Below are 15,960 nucleotides of genomic sequence, written 5' to 3' on the forward strand. Positions count from 1 at the left end.
ACAACTTCCTGCTGCATCAGAGAAATTAAATGGACCGCTGTTCCTAATTATTCCCTATTGACATTATCAATATTATTGAAAATGAATTAATGTTACGATAAGTTTATTGAGGGAAGTCATTACTTCGATAAATTGATAAAAAAATGTTTTATGCCCAGCCCTAATCAGCAGTCAATAAAACGAGACAAATCTCAAATAAAATTGTCTGACTGACTTTGTAAATCTTCTTTGCAAGGCACTTAAAAAGGACATTGGATCTGCTCCTCTGTGCACGTCCTATACCTGTTGCCATGATAAACAACTGCATCATCAGACAGCACTTTCCATACCTATCTGAAACCAACCATCTCTTCCCCCCCCCGCTTCCTCCTGTACTCTCATCCTCTCTCTCCCCCCCCACCCCTCCCCTCTCATAATGCAACACAGGTGGGGTGCGTTCACCGTGGTGCCTCAGCCAGATCCAATGAAGGGCCTAATTCAAACCAGCCTCTCCCCTCGCATTACTTGTTGTTACACTTTATTGAGTATCGAATTCCCTCCAAATTCGGTCAACAGATTTACATTTTTACAGGAAAGGCTGCGTGAGACGAATGGGAAATTCGGTTAGGAAGCCGCCAGTGACAAGGGGGTGGGGGGGCGCAATGTTATTCCCCATTGACCCCAATCACTGAGGGAGGGAGGGGTTTGTCGCTGTAAGTCCAGCCTTGATGAAAGCCTCTCAAGCATGAACGATACGCGAGTGTGTGCGTATTGGTCTCGTCGCGCCCATGTCTCCATGTGTGTGCATGAGAGAAAGTAGAGGACCTGTCGCGGTACCACACGGGGCCCAGGTTCTGACACGTTGTGCTACAGTGACACCTATTGGAGGGGCCGATGGCAGGGGGGGTCCGAGGGCCCCTCGGGGTTAATGAGCTGCTCGCCGGTAAGACTAGACCCGGATTACAGTGGGGAAACCCTACACCCCATGTCGTATTAGTGAACCCACACATACCCAGGGGTCAAAACCTCCTGTTAGCAATGTACCAGAAGCAGAGGAGTCATCTATCCTCCTGGTCCAGACTGGCAGGTCTGGGGGGCAACTCCGGAACTCAGGCAGTTGGATGAGGCCGACCCTGGCAGGCTATGGTAATACTCCACTTTGTAGTTTCAGAGTCAAAGGACAGGGAGCGAAAAAAACTCGAGGGAAGCCACAGACCTTTGTCGGTTGGATGGTTGATGGAGACAAAACCGCACAGGGACAGCGCGGTGGGAGCATGGAGAGGAAGGGTGGGTGCCTTTGTGTTGGCCGGAGCGAACCGCGGCTCTAATCATGTCAACCACCTCGTCTGGAAAGACGCATTAACGGAGGAAATTGTTCCTCAAGAAACAAAACAAACTTTGCCCCGGCTGCGGCGTGTCGTACATGTGGCACTGCCAAATATAACCGTTAAAACATTACTTCAAATTTAGCCAAAGTCTGGTCACCATTCGTTTTTATTATTTGGAATAAAAGTGTTAGGGTATTACACAAGGAAATCTTTCTGGGCCCGTTCCGTGTTTCCACTGGGTCTCAATATAAACAGCCGTGCAGCTGGATGAATATATAGTCTGTGGTCAGGTGCCCATCCTGGCCTGGGCTGGCCACAGTTCCTCCTTAACACTCCTCCGCTCCCACTCAATGGGCCGATTGTTGTCCTTTCTCTCTTTTTATTGCCGGTTGGGGGGAGGGGGACGCAGGCTTTATGGCCGAGGGTTTTGTATTGGTCCTTACTAGAGGTCAAAGGTCAGCGTGAAAGGCCGGGTTAGTACATCATGAGCGTTCCTCCCGCTCTCCCAGGGAAACGATGATTACCCCCCCTGACGCGTTTGGCCGCGTTGGAAGCCGTAGGAGGGTGAGAGAGTTGCGTGTCCGAGTGTATATTTAAGATGCTCCTAAGTGGAGTTGTCAAACATAAAGTGTGACTGAGACCACAACCAAGAAAGGGGAAGGCCAGAAAGCACTTTTTTTTTAATTCAATTTTTTGGAGTGAAACATTTGGAAACAGGTACTGACACGGCCAACACCACCAAGAGAAAAATGAGTGTTTTTCCAAATCAGTCACCGCTAGGATAACAGCGCTAATTGCTGCATGTCCTATTCATCCTTAAAGCCTACCACGTCAAAATAAAACACGGAAGGCGAGTGCCCTCCTTAAACTGAGCTGCCTAGCCTGTAATGAAGTCCACAGTGCAGTCCTCAGGCCTGCTAAATACAGCTGGAGCTAACCCCACAGATAACATCAGCCTGTTACTCTGCACTGGCATATCCTCTGCTGCTTCATCAGCCTGAGCATACCATGTGACCTTCAATCAAGTAACTGGACAGGCTGCAATCAAACCTCTGCTTCCAGTACTTCACGTGCTTCAATGAGATTTGCTCCCAAATCCTTTACCTACTCGACCTCTATAGAATATGCAGTATCAAACTCAACCGTGGAGGAATTTGGGCAAGGTCGGAGGGAAAAAAAAAATATTGAATCGGTTGAGGAACAAGAGGTCTTTCTCTCGCATATTTGACTCCATGTCAACAAAGAGAAAGATTAGGTGGGGGGGTTTGTGTGTGTTTTTTGCATTAACATAACTGTAAAAGTGTGAGTGCACGTGTGTTAGTTATGTGTGTGTGTGTGTGGGGGGCTAGCTAGAAAGAGGGAGGGATGGATGGGGTTGTGAACATATTAAGTATTAGCGGTCTCTCTCCATCTAAGCTGCCCGATCCTGTCAGATAAAGCAGCCCTGAGCTCCCCATATCATAAACCCAGCAGCTGGAGCCTCTGCTTCTCATGGGCCCAGGAGCACAGACAAAGTCCACATTATACCTCAGCAAGGAAAACACACCAGAACCACATTCTTATATCTGAAACTGGGGGGGAATGAAGGGAGGCAGGTAAAAAATAAGAGTTTGTATGTTGCGATCCATATGCTATCCTTGTGAAACTATACATTGCGCTCTACGTGTTTCGACAGATAACATGCCAAACTCATCTAACATCTGCTGTGGCGCAGTAACACCCATCGAAAAGATGGAGACGCGATCACACACGCATTACACTTTATCAAACGCTCACGCACACACACGCGTAAGGGTGAATGTCTCCCTAGTGGAACGTCCTGGTAGCACAGGCATGATTGAGCATCACACTACTTTCTGTCCAAAGGAAAAAAACACCACATGTTCTCAGACGTGGTAGAGCGTGAGAATCAGACTTTGAGAAAGTCATGGAATATATATAAGACAAAAAAATAAAATAATAAAAGTTATATAAAACCCTCCGCTTTCTTTTCCGTTGGCTCGGACGGAGTATCAAATTAAAACCTGCCGCTGTACAGGATGCCTATAGAGCCTGTGTCCGGTTTTCTTTGGAGCCTCCGGAACATTCCCTGGTCACCTGGGTTTGTTCAACTGTGACCCTGCGTAGTGTTAAGGATGTTAGGGCTTGCTTAACACAGCCCTGGCTGGGTGCACAGTGAATCAAAGCCTCGTTGTACGCGCACACAAAGAGCGTCCTCCCACAATGGTTTATTGATAAGAATCCGAGTTAGAGCGATGGCGACATTCCATCAAACAATCCCTCGTGGATTTGGTCTTTGCAAATCTACAGTACTGCATACAACATTTCATCTGACCTAAACACTGTGGGACTGTTTACTCACACACTGTGTCCTGGCAGTCATGTTTGTTTAAACTCAGATAAGGAAGGCCTAAACACTGACTGGACTATCAAATCCAAATAGTCGGATTATATCTTCATATCAAAGAGAGACCGGCACACAGAGGCCTCAACCTTTGGACTGTTCACTTGAAATAACTGAACTTTTGTTTGCCTATGCCACATCTCTCTTCATTCATTTCTCTCAATTCCTCTCGGCACAGCTTCGAATTCCCATTCGCACCTGCCAAAAAAAAAAAACCCAAATCACGTTAATGTGAGATGTATGTAATAGGCCTCGCTCCCCGAGATCACAGCAGTGACCCCATGTATCAGATACCTGCCCAGGGAGATGAAAGGGGTAGGTAATATTGCTTTTCTCCAACACTGCAGCTCTGTACAAGAACCGGTCTGGTTATGATGCTACACTTTATCCCTGTTCGCAACTCAACTCTTCGCCAACTGGTAGGGGGTACATTTTTATTAGAGTGTATTCTTTTTTTTCCTGTCTTTTCTCTCTCTTGCAAAGCTAGTTCTTTTCTCTTCACTTTTTACTCCTTAAAAAAATATGAGTCAGGAGGGGTAATACTGAGAAACTGGGCTCCACATGGAAGGTTCCAGGTCTTATCAGAGATGCTGGACGGGACCCTCGAGAAGGAGAGAAGGACAAAGGAGAACAGAATAACAAACAGGTAAGAATCCTTCCAAAGAAACGACTAACCTCGCACCTCTTTTTCCAGATTGTTTCAGAGTGCCAAACTCTTCACTTAGATCCATAAATCCTGAGAGAGTGAGAACTTTTAGACAGTATAATGGGCTGGCCCCATGCCTCTGTTCTGACTGCGTCTGTTGTAAGCCACTCAAACTCATTTAGGTATGCAACTTCTCATTTCACCAATTCTTCAGTCTACGAACAGGCATTTTCCATCAAGTCGTTTCCCAGTAACTCTTCTAGAAAGAGTAGACGAGTTCAGAATAGTTTGGTAATAATAATAATAATTGTATTTGTAATGCACTTTTTATTTTTTGTAAAAAGTGCTACAGGTTAAAAACAAGAGAGGGCGCAAAAAAACAAAACACGTAGAACAAAAAGGAAAATTTTCAGAAAGAACATGAAGTTTGGTGTGTCCGTTCTGGAAGGAGTACAGTGCCATGATAGGCCTTTGTTAACAACAGAATTCAACAAAGCAGACAGATAACCAACTAGGAGGCACCCTCACTAACAGGACCCCCACTCATCATCTGAACCTCTGGGAGCAGATAGCCCGGACAGGGAGGGAGGGAGGCGCCGATTAGAGACCTGGGGTTTGTTATCTGCTGGGAGAGCCAGGGATGTGTCCAGGCTGAGGGGAGAAGACAGCTCTTGTCTGCATGGAGGAGCTGGGATGAGTCATGCTGTGGTTGGCTGTGCTGACAGGTACTCCTCTGCTGGTCCCGCCCTCTCCCCCCCCTCCATTCCCCCCCCTCCATCCCCGGAGAGGAGCAGCTCATTGCACCCTGCACCCCCTGAGGAAGGCCGGGCTCACAACTGCCCCACTGTGGCTTTTGGAAGCGAGTGTGTATGAGGCCGGGGAGAGCCAGCCGACGTCAAAGGGAGCCCCTAACACACGTGTTGACACAGTACTCGAGTGCAGTACACGCACCGGCACATGTTTATGTGCCGCGCTGCCCTCGCCCACGCGTCTGGGGGTTGGCCCTCATGGCACACGGGGGCACCGGCTCCTGCGGACAGGGGCACAATTATTCTCCTCCCAGACGAACCAACGATCAGGCTCAGACATGCTTAACCCAAAGACCAGGCGTCGCCATGGAGACCTGTGGCTGAGTGGCAGCTTACTCCATGTAGTGCGGGGGTGGTGGGCCCATTTCTCTAAACCCAATCAAAATGAAAGCAAGAAAAAAAAAAAAAAAAAAACGTAACCCCCCCCCCCCCCCCTTTTTTTTTTTTTTTGAAAGTCGTGCTGTGTTTATTTAAGGGGCGCTTTCATTAGCCACTTAGCTCGTCTTTCTCAAACAACTGTGAAACGATTATGTGGGTCCTGGGACAGGGGCCCTCAGGTCCTCACAGACGCCTCATTAATAAAACTGGGGGGGGTGGGGGGGAGCTCTCATGGGGGGAGGGGGGTCCTCATGGAAGGAGGGGGACGATGATGATGATGGGGGCATGACAGTCGGGCCAGGCAACAGCCACCCATCATACTGTATCGCTCAGCCGCCCAGGCAGAGCAGCGTGGGCTGACATCACAGGGTGGCAGGCCGGGATCCTCCCTAATGGGGTGAGATTTGATTTGACGGAGGAGAGGAGGGAGTGAGAGGGACAGCCTGACAGCCGGGGAGGATGTCTGTGTTTGGGCTTCGTGTGAGGGAGAGAGAAAGAGAGAGAGACAGAGAGGGAGAGACAGAGAAGGAGAGAGAAAGAGAGAGAGACAGAGAGGGAGAGAGAAAGAGAGAGAGACAGAGAGGGAGAGAGAAAGAGGGGGAGAGAGTGGGAGAGAGAGAGGGGGGGAGAGACAGGGAGAGAGAGAGGGGGGGAGAGAGAGAGGGAGGGAGAGAGGGGGGGGAGAGAGAGAGGGAGGGAGGGGGGAGAGAGAGGGAGAGGGGGGAGAGAGAGAGAGAGAGAGAGAGAGAGAGAGAGAGAGAAAGAGAGAGAGGGAGGGAGAGGATGAAGTCTGACTTTGGCCAGCTTTGTTCCCTCAATAAGAGTCTGGCTGAGGAGTACGCTGATGCAGATCCATGGTGTGTTACTGTAGATCAGATGAAAAGCTACCGCACGGAGGAGGAGGGAGAAGGAGGAGGAGGAGACCCTAATCAGACCCACATGGAGGAACAGCACGGGAGAGGCCTGACACAGAACCAAGATGGTTGACATTTCTGAAGGTTTTCTACCAGATGGGGCCACAGCATTGTTTTATACCAACGGCCGTTTCATTTCATCGAAGCGGAATAGGCTCTCGCAGATGACAGATCGTCATTTAACCAGAGCGCACCTAAGGCGGCACACACAGGGTTTCGATGAAAGAAATAGAAAAACAAGTTATCAAAGCTTGCTGACATGAGATCTAGTTGGTCTCAGCAGGAGAGGAAGGCCAGAGCAGTCCTTGGCTGCCGTGACGCGCATGAGGAGAGATTCCTCCCTCCTTTCAGGAGCCGGGAGTCCAGCTTCCTTTTCCATAAGCGAGAAAAACAGTCTTGAATATGAAAGGGGAAAAAAAAAAACATTCTGGGCAGTTATACACATTATCGCAAAGCTCTGATAAGATGACTGATGTAACCCCCCCCCCCCCATACTGAAAAACAGGAACTACTTAAGCCTGTCACATATTTTTATCTCTCCCACCACTTATCAAAAAGTCATATTATTCTCACCGCTTTCCGATGTGTGTCCCATTCCACAGCCATTATTATTATTTTGGAGCTGTCTGTGTGCTCAGACAGAGTAAGAGTGAGAGAGTGAGAGTGAGAGTGAGAGTGAGAGAGTGAGAGACAGAGAGAGAGACAGAGAGAGACAGACAAAGACAGAGAGAGAGAGAGAGAGAGAGAGAGAGAGAGAGAGAGAGAGAGAGAGAGAGAGAGACAGAGAGAGAGACATAGAGAGACAGAGAGAGACAGAGAGAGAGACACAGAGAGAGACAGAGACAGAGAGAGACAGAGAGAGAGAGACAAAGACAGAGAGAGAGAGACAGAGAGAGACAGAGAGAGACAGAGAGAGAGAGACAAAGACAGAGAGAGAGAGAGAGAGAGAGAGAGAGAGACAGAGAGAGAGAGAGAGACAGAGAGACAGAGAGAGAGAGGGGGGGGGGGGCTCTGTGGTGGGACAGAGGAGACCAGACTCCAGCAAACAAACAGACCCAGCTACAAATCTCCACCAGCTGGAAACTTCTGCCGCACTATTAAGTAAATGAGGGAGTAGTGAAGCCAGCACTTTCCACTTTAACACCCACGGTGATGAGGATTCACTCCCCCCCTCCCCCGCCCCCCCTCAGTCAGCAGAACCCCACGATCTGACCGAGGGATATGATGACGTGACACGTCAATGAGCTTCCTACAGTGAGAATGTGACACGACACCTGTCATGGTCCAAACACACAAAGGATGGTTGACCTAATCATCGGATAATGGTCTATGTGACACCGTTGACCCCTCATGGATCAATAGGTTGAACATTTCATGAGATGTCTCCCTCACTAGACCTTTGCCTTTTCACAGTCTTACGAAGTGAACGTATTCGTTGGCCTCTGTACAACACAAAACACAAGGAAAACCCAGTATTTCTCAAAGCCCACGTACACACAGGGGAAACAAGAAGCAGGATTCCACCCGTATATTTAGTGAAAGTGCCTCCTCTGGCACCTCTGTGGTGATGGGCAAAGCCAAGAGACTGACCTCAAACCGTGGAAATTCAATTAGACGACTTTAAGTGTTTCATAAAGCCGTAGGTGGCTATCCGTAGGAATGCCTGTAAAAGCCTCCCGAGGCGGGGCCCTCGGCGCGGCGCGCTGTCGCAGGCCGCACCACTGTAAACCACAAAACAGTGACATAGGCTTCTAACTGCTCTCCCAGATCCCCTCGGTAAATCACAACTGGCCACGGGTCCTCATCGAGGAGATGGATGGAGACAGAGAGACACAGAGACAGACAGGCAGAGAGAGAGACACAGAGACAGACAGGCAGAGAGAGAGACACAGAGACAGACAGGCAGAGAGAGACAGAGACAGGGAGAGAGAGACAGAGACAGGGAGAGAGAGAGAGACAGACAGGGACAGAGAGAGAGACAGAGACAGACAGGGAGAGAGAGACAGAGACAGACAAGGAGAGAGAGACAGACAGGGAGAGAGAGAGACACAAAGACAGACGGGCAGAGAGAGACAGAGACAGACAGGAAGAGAGAGAGAGACAGAGACAGACAGGGAGAGAGAGACAGACAGACAGAGACAAGAGATTGAGGGACACCCACAAACTGAGAAAGAGACAGGAAGAGACAAACAATCTTGAGTGTGTACTATCTGCCAGCCCAGTTCTAAAGGAGCCTCTCTCGTCAGAGCAGTGACTGACGAAGGGCCCTGGGTGCAGCAGCTGGGCCCAGCTCCAACCTCCAGCGGTGCCACTGTTCCCTCTAGTGAGTATGTGGAACTGGAGCACCATGGCGGGCCGGGCTCGACTCTTATCGCGGTATGGGCAAGGGGGTTTACAAGTGCCTCCACACACACGTCAAAATACACGGTACCGCAAAGCCAAAAGCCTGATAAAACTCTAGATGAGGGTGTTTCCGCCAGTAGCTGTTGTAAAAGTGTTCCACCAGGGGACCTGGTCTAGCCAATATTTGGGCTCTGAGTGTGTAGTGGTGGCAACTAGGTTTGTGTTAGAAAGCGGGACCACAAAATAAGAGGGCTAGGAAAATCCATGGAGCGAGAGAGAGCAAGAGAGCGAGAGAGAGGGGTGTCTGGCTCCTCCTGATTATTGCTCCCTTCAAGAGGACCCACATGGAGTCTCCACAATGGAAGCCTGGTTGCTTCTTCATCGGGGATGTATCCAGGACAGAACTACATTTCCCAGCCACCCACAGATCTCTGAGCAGAACACGGCTTGGGAGTTGTAGTCTTTGTGCAAAGTGGGAGAACTTCTCTGACGTCTTCCGTTTCCTCAGTTCCTTCCTGGACCCATTCATCACCACGCTGAAGATTAATTATACTTATGGAATATGACATCTGCTGGATAAAATTTAAAAGGATCAGTAGATTCAAGAGGCTTCTTTTCGAAAGCCAGATAGGTGGGCGGGTTGCATTTAATTTGTAGCACAGATTTACCTACGAGACAGGGCTTCTGGCTGCGTTTAAAAACACAGCCAGGATGAAACGGCCGCTAACGTCTTTACAATGCTGCGGAGATGCAATGACTTCCTCCTCATCTACAACACAGTTCACATACAGTACATCACAGGCTTCGCACGACGTCGGAGAGACTGACAATCTGACAGACCTAATCCTGGGTCTAGGACTGAGAACACAGACTCTCTCGTTGGATATGAATCACGGGGGGAGAAAGACAAGCAGTCAAGCCACGGTCTCTGGTACGGGGCAAGTTCCAGATTTTGGAACAATCCCTTGATACAGATCCTATCACTCCCCTTGCTTACTTAACCTACTTTCACCCTGCCAAAAGCAATTTGTTGCTTGAAATGTGACGAATAAAGTGTGCTAATGAAGTGCTCTTTACTGTTGAAGGGTAGCGAGGAGATCCCCCCCCTTTTAAAGTGGCACCTTAATGGCGTTCAAATATGAACCACATTGTCAAATGCAGGGGTGCGGAACCGGCTTCAGACAAGATGTAGCGGGACAATTACCGCACAGCGGTTATGTATGTGCCCATATGGGGAACCACGGCTTTGAGCTGCCGGCTATTCCTCACCGAGTTAAAACAAAAACAGACACACGAGTATGACCTGGCCTCAAAGAGAACTTGACTTGCTCTCTTCTTCTTCCCTCGCTTCCTCCCTCTTTCAAAGACAGGGGTGGGGGGGGGGGGGGGACTGTAAAGTACAGCACACTGACTCGTAGCTGTGCGCATGAGGCTTGCCCCGTCCATTATGCGCTTACCATATCAATCCCTGCGAAATGGAAAACGGATGCAGCCTTTGCGAAAGGATGGAGACAGTGAAGGCAGTTTGGAAAAGCCGATCCTTTCCAGGTTGCCGTCGGTCATCGCGAGGTGGGTGTGTGTGTGTGTGTGTGTGGGGGGAGAGGGGGTGGAGAACCTGGGTCCAGGTAAACAAACAGCGTACAATGCGGGGCTCTCGGGTTTTCTGGACACAGATGCTTGTTTGTTGAGATGAGGTTTTGGCCTGGGGTGGCTGGAAGAAGGCAACGTGTGGTCGTTCTAAGGGGACAGCACAGACGCAATCGCCGGGGCTTTTTTGGGAGCGCTGCTCGGACCACGCTGAGGGCTGAGTCACAGACCGCAACCCTCAGCCGGACGAGGAGCGAGGGCCTTTTCTTTGAGGGGGGAAAACCTGGAATAGCTGCTACTAAATATGCTCCCCAGAAAGACCATAGAAGAAGAACTGTTCAGGAGCCGAATTCTGCCCTTGCTACCCCTTCTTGTGTTTACCTGACTGATCTTAATTAGAGGGAAGAAAACACGTCGGTGCTGTTTCTGCTCCACGTCTTTTAGCGACACTGTTTGAATTATGAATGAGAGATCCTTGTCAACATTGGCAAGGAGGGGTGTCTGAAATTCTTGGTCAATCTTCCAATCAAGGCGTCTATTTAAGTAAGAACCAAACAGGATCCGAAAATGCGGGACTTTTCCACCCCCTCAATTTAATTCAGTGGTTCATTGAGCATTGTGTTGATCGTTCCCTTGTTGAAGGAGCTAAAATAAGATTAAGCAAGGGCATGGGAACAGCCTGGGTGATTGTGGTGGAGGGAGCGTTCAGGTTAACGTTCAATATGTGAACTCATTAGATAGGAAGGAAGGAATGAGTACCATGAAGGTCTGAGAAAACGAGAAAGAGGGGTAATGCCATCCCTAAATGTTGTTATTCTAGTTTGGGGGTTTGGTTTGGTCACTGACAACCCCACCCCCACACCCTAAGTATTGCCAGCCTCTCCAACACAAAAAGCCCTTTTGCAGCCCTGTTTGGAAGAAGAAAAAAAAATTTGGGAAAATTACTGACAAAGGAAATAAGGTAATAGCTGCTGGAGATCATTTCGAAAAGACATACTTCACTTAACAGTCCCTAGTGCACGTGCTCTGCAGCAGTGAGAGTCGCCACGGCGATGTGAAGGTGGAAGCGGGGTCGGGTGGTGCTGTGCATGTCTCTGAGTCACATGGTTCCCATTGCTGTGTAATCACGCGAGATAATAGCCACGGAAAGCTTTTTTCTTTTCTTTTTTTCCCGCCAATATCTGCCAGCTCACTGTTTTGGGTTCACGAGGAGACTGGTAACGGCATGATGAGTGGCAGGCACAAGAGAGAGAGAGCATCACTGTGTGTGTGGATATAGGAACCATAGAGAGAGAGAGAGAGAGAGCATCACTGTGTGTGTGGATATAGGAACCTTAGAGAGAGAGAGAGAGAGAGAGCATCACTGTGTGTGTGGATATAGGAACCATAGAGAGCGAGAGAGAGAGAGAGAGAGAGAGAGAGAGAGAGAGAGAGAGAGAGAGAGAGAGCATCACTGTGTGTGTGGATATAGGAACCATAGAGAGAGAGAGAGAGAGAGAGCATCACTGTGTGTGTGGGTATAGAAACCATAGAGAGAGAGAGAGAGAGAGAGAGAGAGAGAGAGAGAGAGAGAGAGAGAGAGAGCATCACTGTGTGTGTGGATATAGGAACCATAGAGAGAGAGAGAGAGCATCACTGTGTGTGTGAATATAGGAACCATAGAGAGAGAGAGAGAGAGCATCACTGTGTGTGTGGATATAGGAACCATAGAGAGAGAGAGAGCGCATCACTGTGTGTGTGGATATAGGAACCAGAAAGAGAGACAGAGAGAAAGAGAGAGAGATGGAGGCCGGAGAGAGGTAAGCGGAGGTCAACGAGGATTTGCAGTTCTGCTCGACACAGGTGATTAGGACGAGCAAATAAACAACCCGGAATAACTGATGGCAGAGCCTCTTTCTCGCTCCATGATCATCCACACTGAGTCCAGGTTATTCTAGCCCAAAACACCTTCCTGCCTTTCCGACCGCTCCACCGGTAATAACTCCGAGGCAGCTCCTGGTCCGCATGCTGGCAACTCCGTTAACCACTAAACACAGTGGCTCCCCAATGACTCACAGCCTTGTTTTATTGAGCTCCAGTTGCCACTCCTAATGGCCGCGCAGCTCTGACGTCCGCTCCAGACCACCGGCATGGCACCAGGCCTGAGGTGCATTATGGGAAACGCGCTCAAGACTCTGGAGTGAATGATTGAGAGCAAGTGGCAGTTTCCCCCCACCCCCCTTCACCATGAGGCTTTCTGTGGCGCTGTGCAGGGCTGCCTCATTCATCCACTACAGATTGGTGCCGTTTTAATTCCCAACACTGCGTTTCCTGCTCCCGGACCAGGCAAATACGATACCCCAGGCTTAGCAACTGGAGGCTAATTGTTATGGCCCCTCCACCCCTCCCCCCCCCACCTTAAGATTTCTTGTAGCGTCTGTTGCAGTCTAATCAAGCCCACATGCCTGTTTCACAACGGGCTAGCTTAGCGGATACGGCAGGAGGGGAGAGTGAACACAACACATTGCAGGGCTCCAGGCTCCGAGCACTGCCTTTCCCTAGGAGCCGGCCTCGCTAACTTGGCTAATTTGTCTGCGTGAACGCAGGATTGGCGGTTTTAGCATATCTGCCCCCTGTGGCGCAGGATTTCAGGCCCGGTAATAGGACCTGTGGCCTCATGCTTTCGAGGAGGGAGCTGCCAGAAGCCATTCATTTATTAGCCAGCCTGAGTACTGATCACGCTGAGGTGAAAACGCAGGCCGGCCCCCAGGAGACAGTCACTAGGCATTAGTAACATCTATATCATGGACTCTGGGGACAAGAGGGACCAAAGTGAAAACATGCATGTTAACGAACTTGGAAATGTCTCCAGCTCAAATCCTACAACTCATTTGGGTGTCATTGCCGTTAAAACATGCTCGGTTCAGATTTCAAAAAGAATCAAAGCATTGGGGGGGGGGGGGGGGGGGGGGGCTATCCTGTCGGAGTTTCGCAGGCGGTTTTTGTTGAACAAAAGACCTCAAGACTCCAACGCGAGAGGCTTTTTCCCACCTGCCCTCCAGGGTGGGGCTAACCCTCCACCCGCGTTATGACACGAGACCTAAATAAAAACAACAATGTCTAGTGCTGCTACTTCAAAGCAGCCCCCCCTGCTGTGCCCCTGGTCTCTCGCCAGCTCCTCAGTATCACTTTCAAACAACCACGCGGGACAACTTAATAAGAGATGAACGTCTAATGTCTCCCAGCCAGCCTGCCTGCCAGCCAGCCAGCCAGCACCACTGTGAAACCAGACCTCTGGATTGTGTCAGCAAAGCCAGACGCTAAGGTAACTAAACTTTTCTACACTTCTGCTCTGGACTGCCTCGGTCAACCAACCTAGAAATGACATTAATCACAAAGGGGGAAAAAATTAAAATAAGCAAACAATAATGAAAAAATAAAAATGTCAATAAGAATAATAACAAACAGCCCTGATTGATCTGGTGCATGTTGGTAAATCATACGAGAGTGGAAAAGCCAGGCTCAATTTTCTAATCCAGCTGTGGTCAGTGAAGCAGTCATTTCCTAATAAAGAGTCGGGCAAATTAACAAGAACCATACTCTGGTCTCAGGGATGAGAGGAAAACCAGGTCTCCCTGATGAAGCGGTTCGAAACGCCGGGGTCTGAAAACCCAATTAAGAGTTTTAGAAAGAAGGAAATGACATGTGGCGTGACAGTATTGTGTCACTTCATGCATTCCCTGGGATTTTCAGCCGGCAAAGGCGGACCATGTGTGATGTGGAGGAAGGGAACAGGCGGATCCGACACAGACGGGTATGGTTTCATGTGGCTTGAGAGACGCACCGTGGAGAAGCCGTCTTTGTGGTGGGTTCCACTCTATTGAATATGACGTGTTTACCACTTTTTTTCCGTTCTGGAACGATGCTTAAAAATCAGCGTTGTCGGGGCGACGTGCGTGGTTGCCTGTTGTGTTGCTTTTGAGTGGACACGGTAACTCATCCCAAGAAATGTACATACGCGCGCTCACACATGGAATGCATGAGACGGCGCCTTCAGAAAAGCCCGTGACCTCACGCTGTCGGAACGCTGGGACACTTTGGATTAGTCGGCATAGTTGCTCCGACGGTGAGAATGAGATTTCCTCCGGCTCATTACAAGTCAGCCGACAGACTCCCTCATCTCCTCTCCCTGACATCCAACAACCTGCGCTGGGGATGAACCCAATGGATGGAACATCTGGGAGAGGGCAGGGCTAGAAGAGCACACTGTCCTTTGAGAAAAGCGGAAAGAGAATGTTACTGATTTACATCCCAGTAGGTGTCTCCTGGCTCTCCGTGTGCATGACTGCAGGCTAAATCAGAGCAGCAAATCTCCCACACAGAGAGCTACCTTGCCACGGAGACGAGACAGTTACTGCGGTACTCAGGACTCCCATCCGAGTCATTCACTTGGCCGAGGCGACCAGTAATGGTATGAACGTCACATTTAATTTGATGTCGGAGCATTTCACCACAGTTACAGGTCACCAGGTAATAACCGTACGCAACCATGGAAATAAAGTATGTGAACCTCTCATGCATCGTCAGCCAAACAAAACTGTTTCTTGAATCCGGTTCAGACACATTTTCTTTTCTTAAAAAAAAAATATTAAATAAGAACATGCAGAACTTTTTGTATGTCTTCAAATATTCTGCACCGAACATCGAGCTGGTTCTCCTGTGCAGTCCCCCGCACACGCACGCGCGCAAGCACGCCCACGCACGCACACACACACACACACCTTCCCCTCTCTCTGCTTGGACTGGGAGAGGGATGGTGGATGGAATGCACAGTTTTCTACACGCCGCTAAATGACACACGGAGGGGAGAGGGAGAGGCCGAACGCAAGATGGTGGAAGTGTTAACAGTAGCCACTCCCACCCAGCAAGAGAGGAATTGACCTTTACTGTGTGTGTGTGTGTGTGTGTGTGTGTGTGTGTTTCAAGTAGACACAGCAGTCCATTTCTCACCTGAGCAATGTTCTTGTTGAGCAAGTAGACGCCATATTCAAACTGGAAGCGCTCTCCTCTGGGGTAGAGAGGGAACCTGTGGGGAAAAGAAAAGAGGGGGGGGGGGACAGGAAAGAGGAGGATGAGAGGAGGGTGAACAGAAGCAGGTGGCACAGCCGGTCCACCGGTACCGGCTGAGAGGAAACCGAAGCCTGATAGATTGCCCGACTTCATACAGAGCGGCCCCCTGGCTCTCGGATATAGAAACAGTTACAGAGCCCTCCAAAGAATCATGGGCTTCTAACACGCGTGACACTATGGAAACAACTTCCTGCATGGGAAGGTATTAGAACAGTATGTACAGAATGTCCAGTGCGGTATCCAGACACAGGCGAGGCGGCCTATCCAAAACAAAGAACATTTTCACGCGGTGTTAGTTTGGTTTTACGAGATTCAAAGACAATCTCTGGTTCCATATGGATTCTGTGTATGATTAATTTTTGTTGGGGGGGGTTGCAGGCATGGTCCCAAGCCCCGGCGGCTGTTCAGTCAACAGTGCCTCAACAGATGGTTCTGGAGGGCCCCCCCGAGAAGGACCTGTGAT

At 49.5% G+C, this 15,960-nt stretch overlaps 1 protein-coding gene across 3 annotated transcripts in view; it reads right to left on the reverse strand.

Moving 5' to 3' along the window:
- uvrag (UV radiation resistance associated gene) overlaps positions 1 to 15,960 on the reverse strand; it is a 69,178-nt gene that overhangs the window by 14,553 nt on the left and 38,665 nt on the right. For all 3 annotated transcript variants that reach the window (XM_084697986.1, XM_084697987.1, XM_084697988.1), the window contains one exon: positions 15,378 to 15,453. In XM_084697986.1, coding sequence (XP_084554112.1) covers positions 15,378 to 15,453 — 76 coding nt within the window. The remainder of the gene's footprint in view (positions 1 to 15,377; positions 15,454 to 15,960) is intronic.

The sequence above is a fragment of the Hypomesus nipponensis genome, chromosome 5 (assembly GCF_054491055.1).
Source record: "Hypomesus nipponensis isolate SF chromosome 5, ASM5449105v1, whole genome shotgun sequence".
In the NCBI taxonomy this organism is placed as follows: Eukaryota; Metazoa; Chordata; class Actinopteri; order Osmeriformes; family Osmeridae; genus Hypomesus; species Hypomesus nipponensis.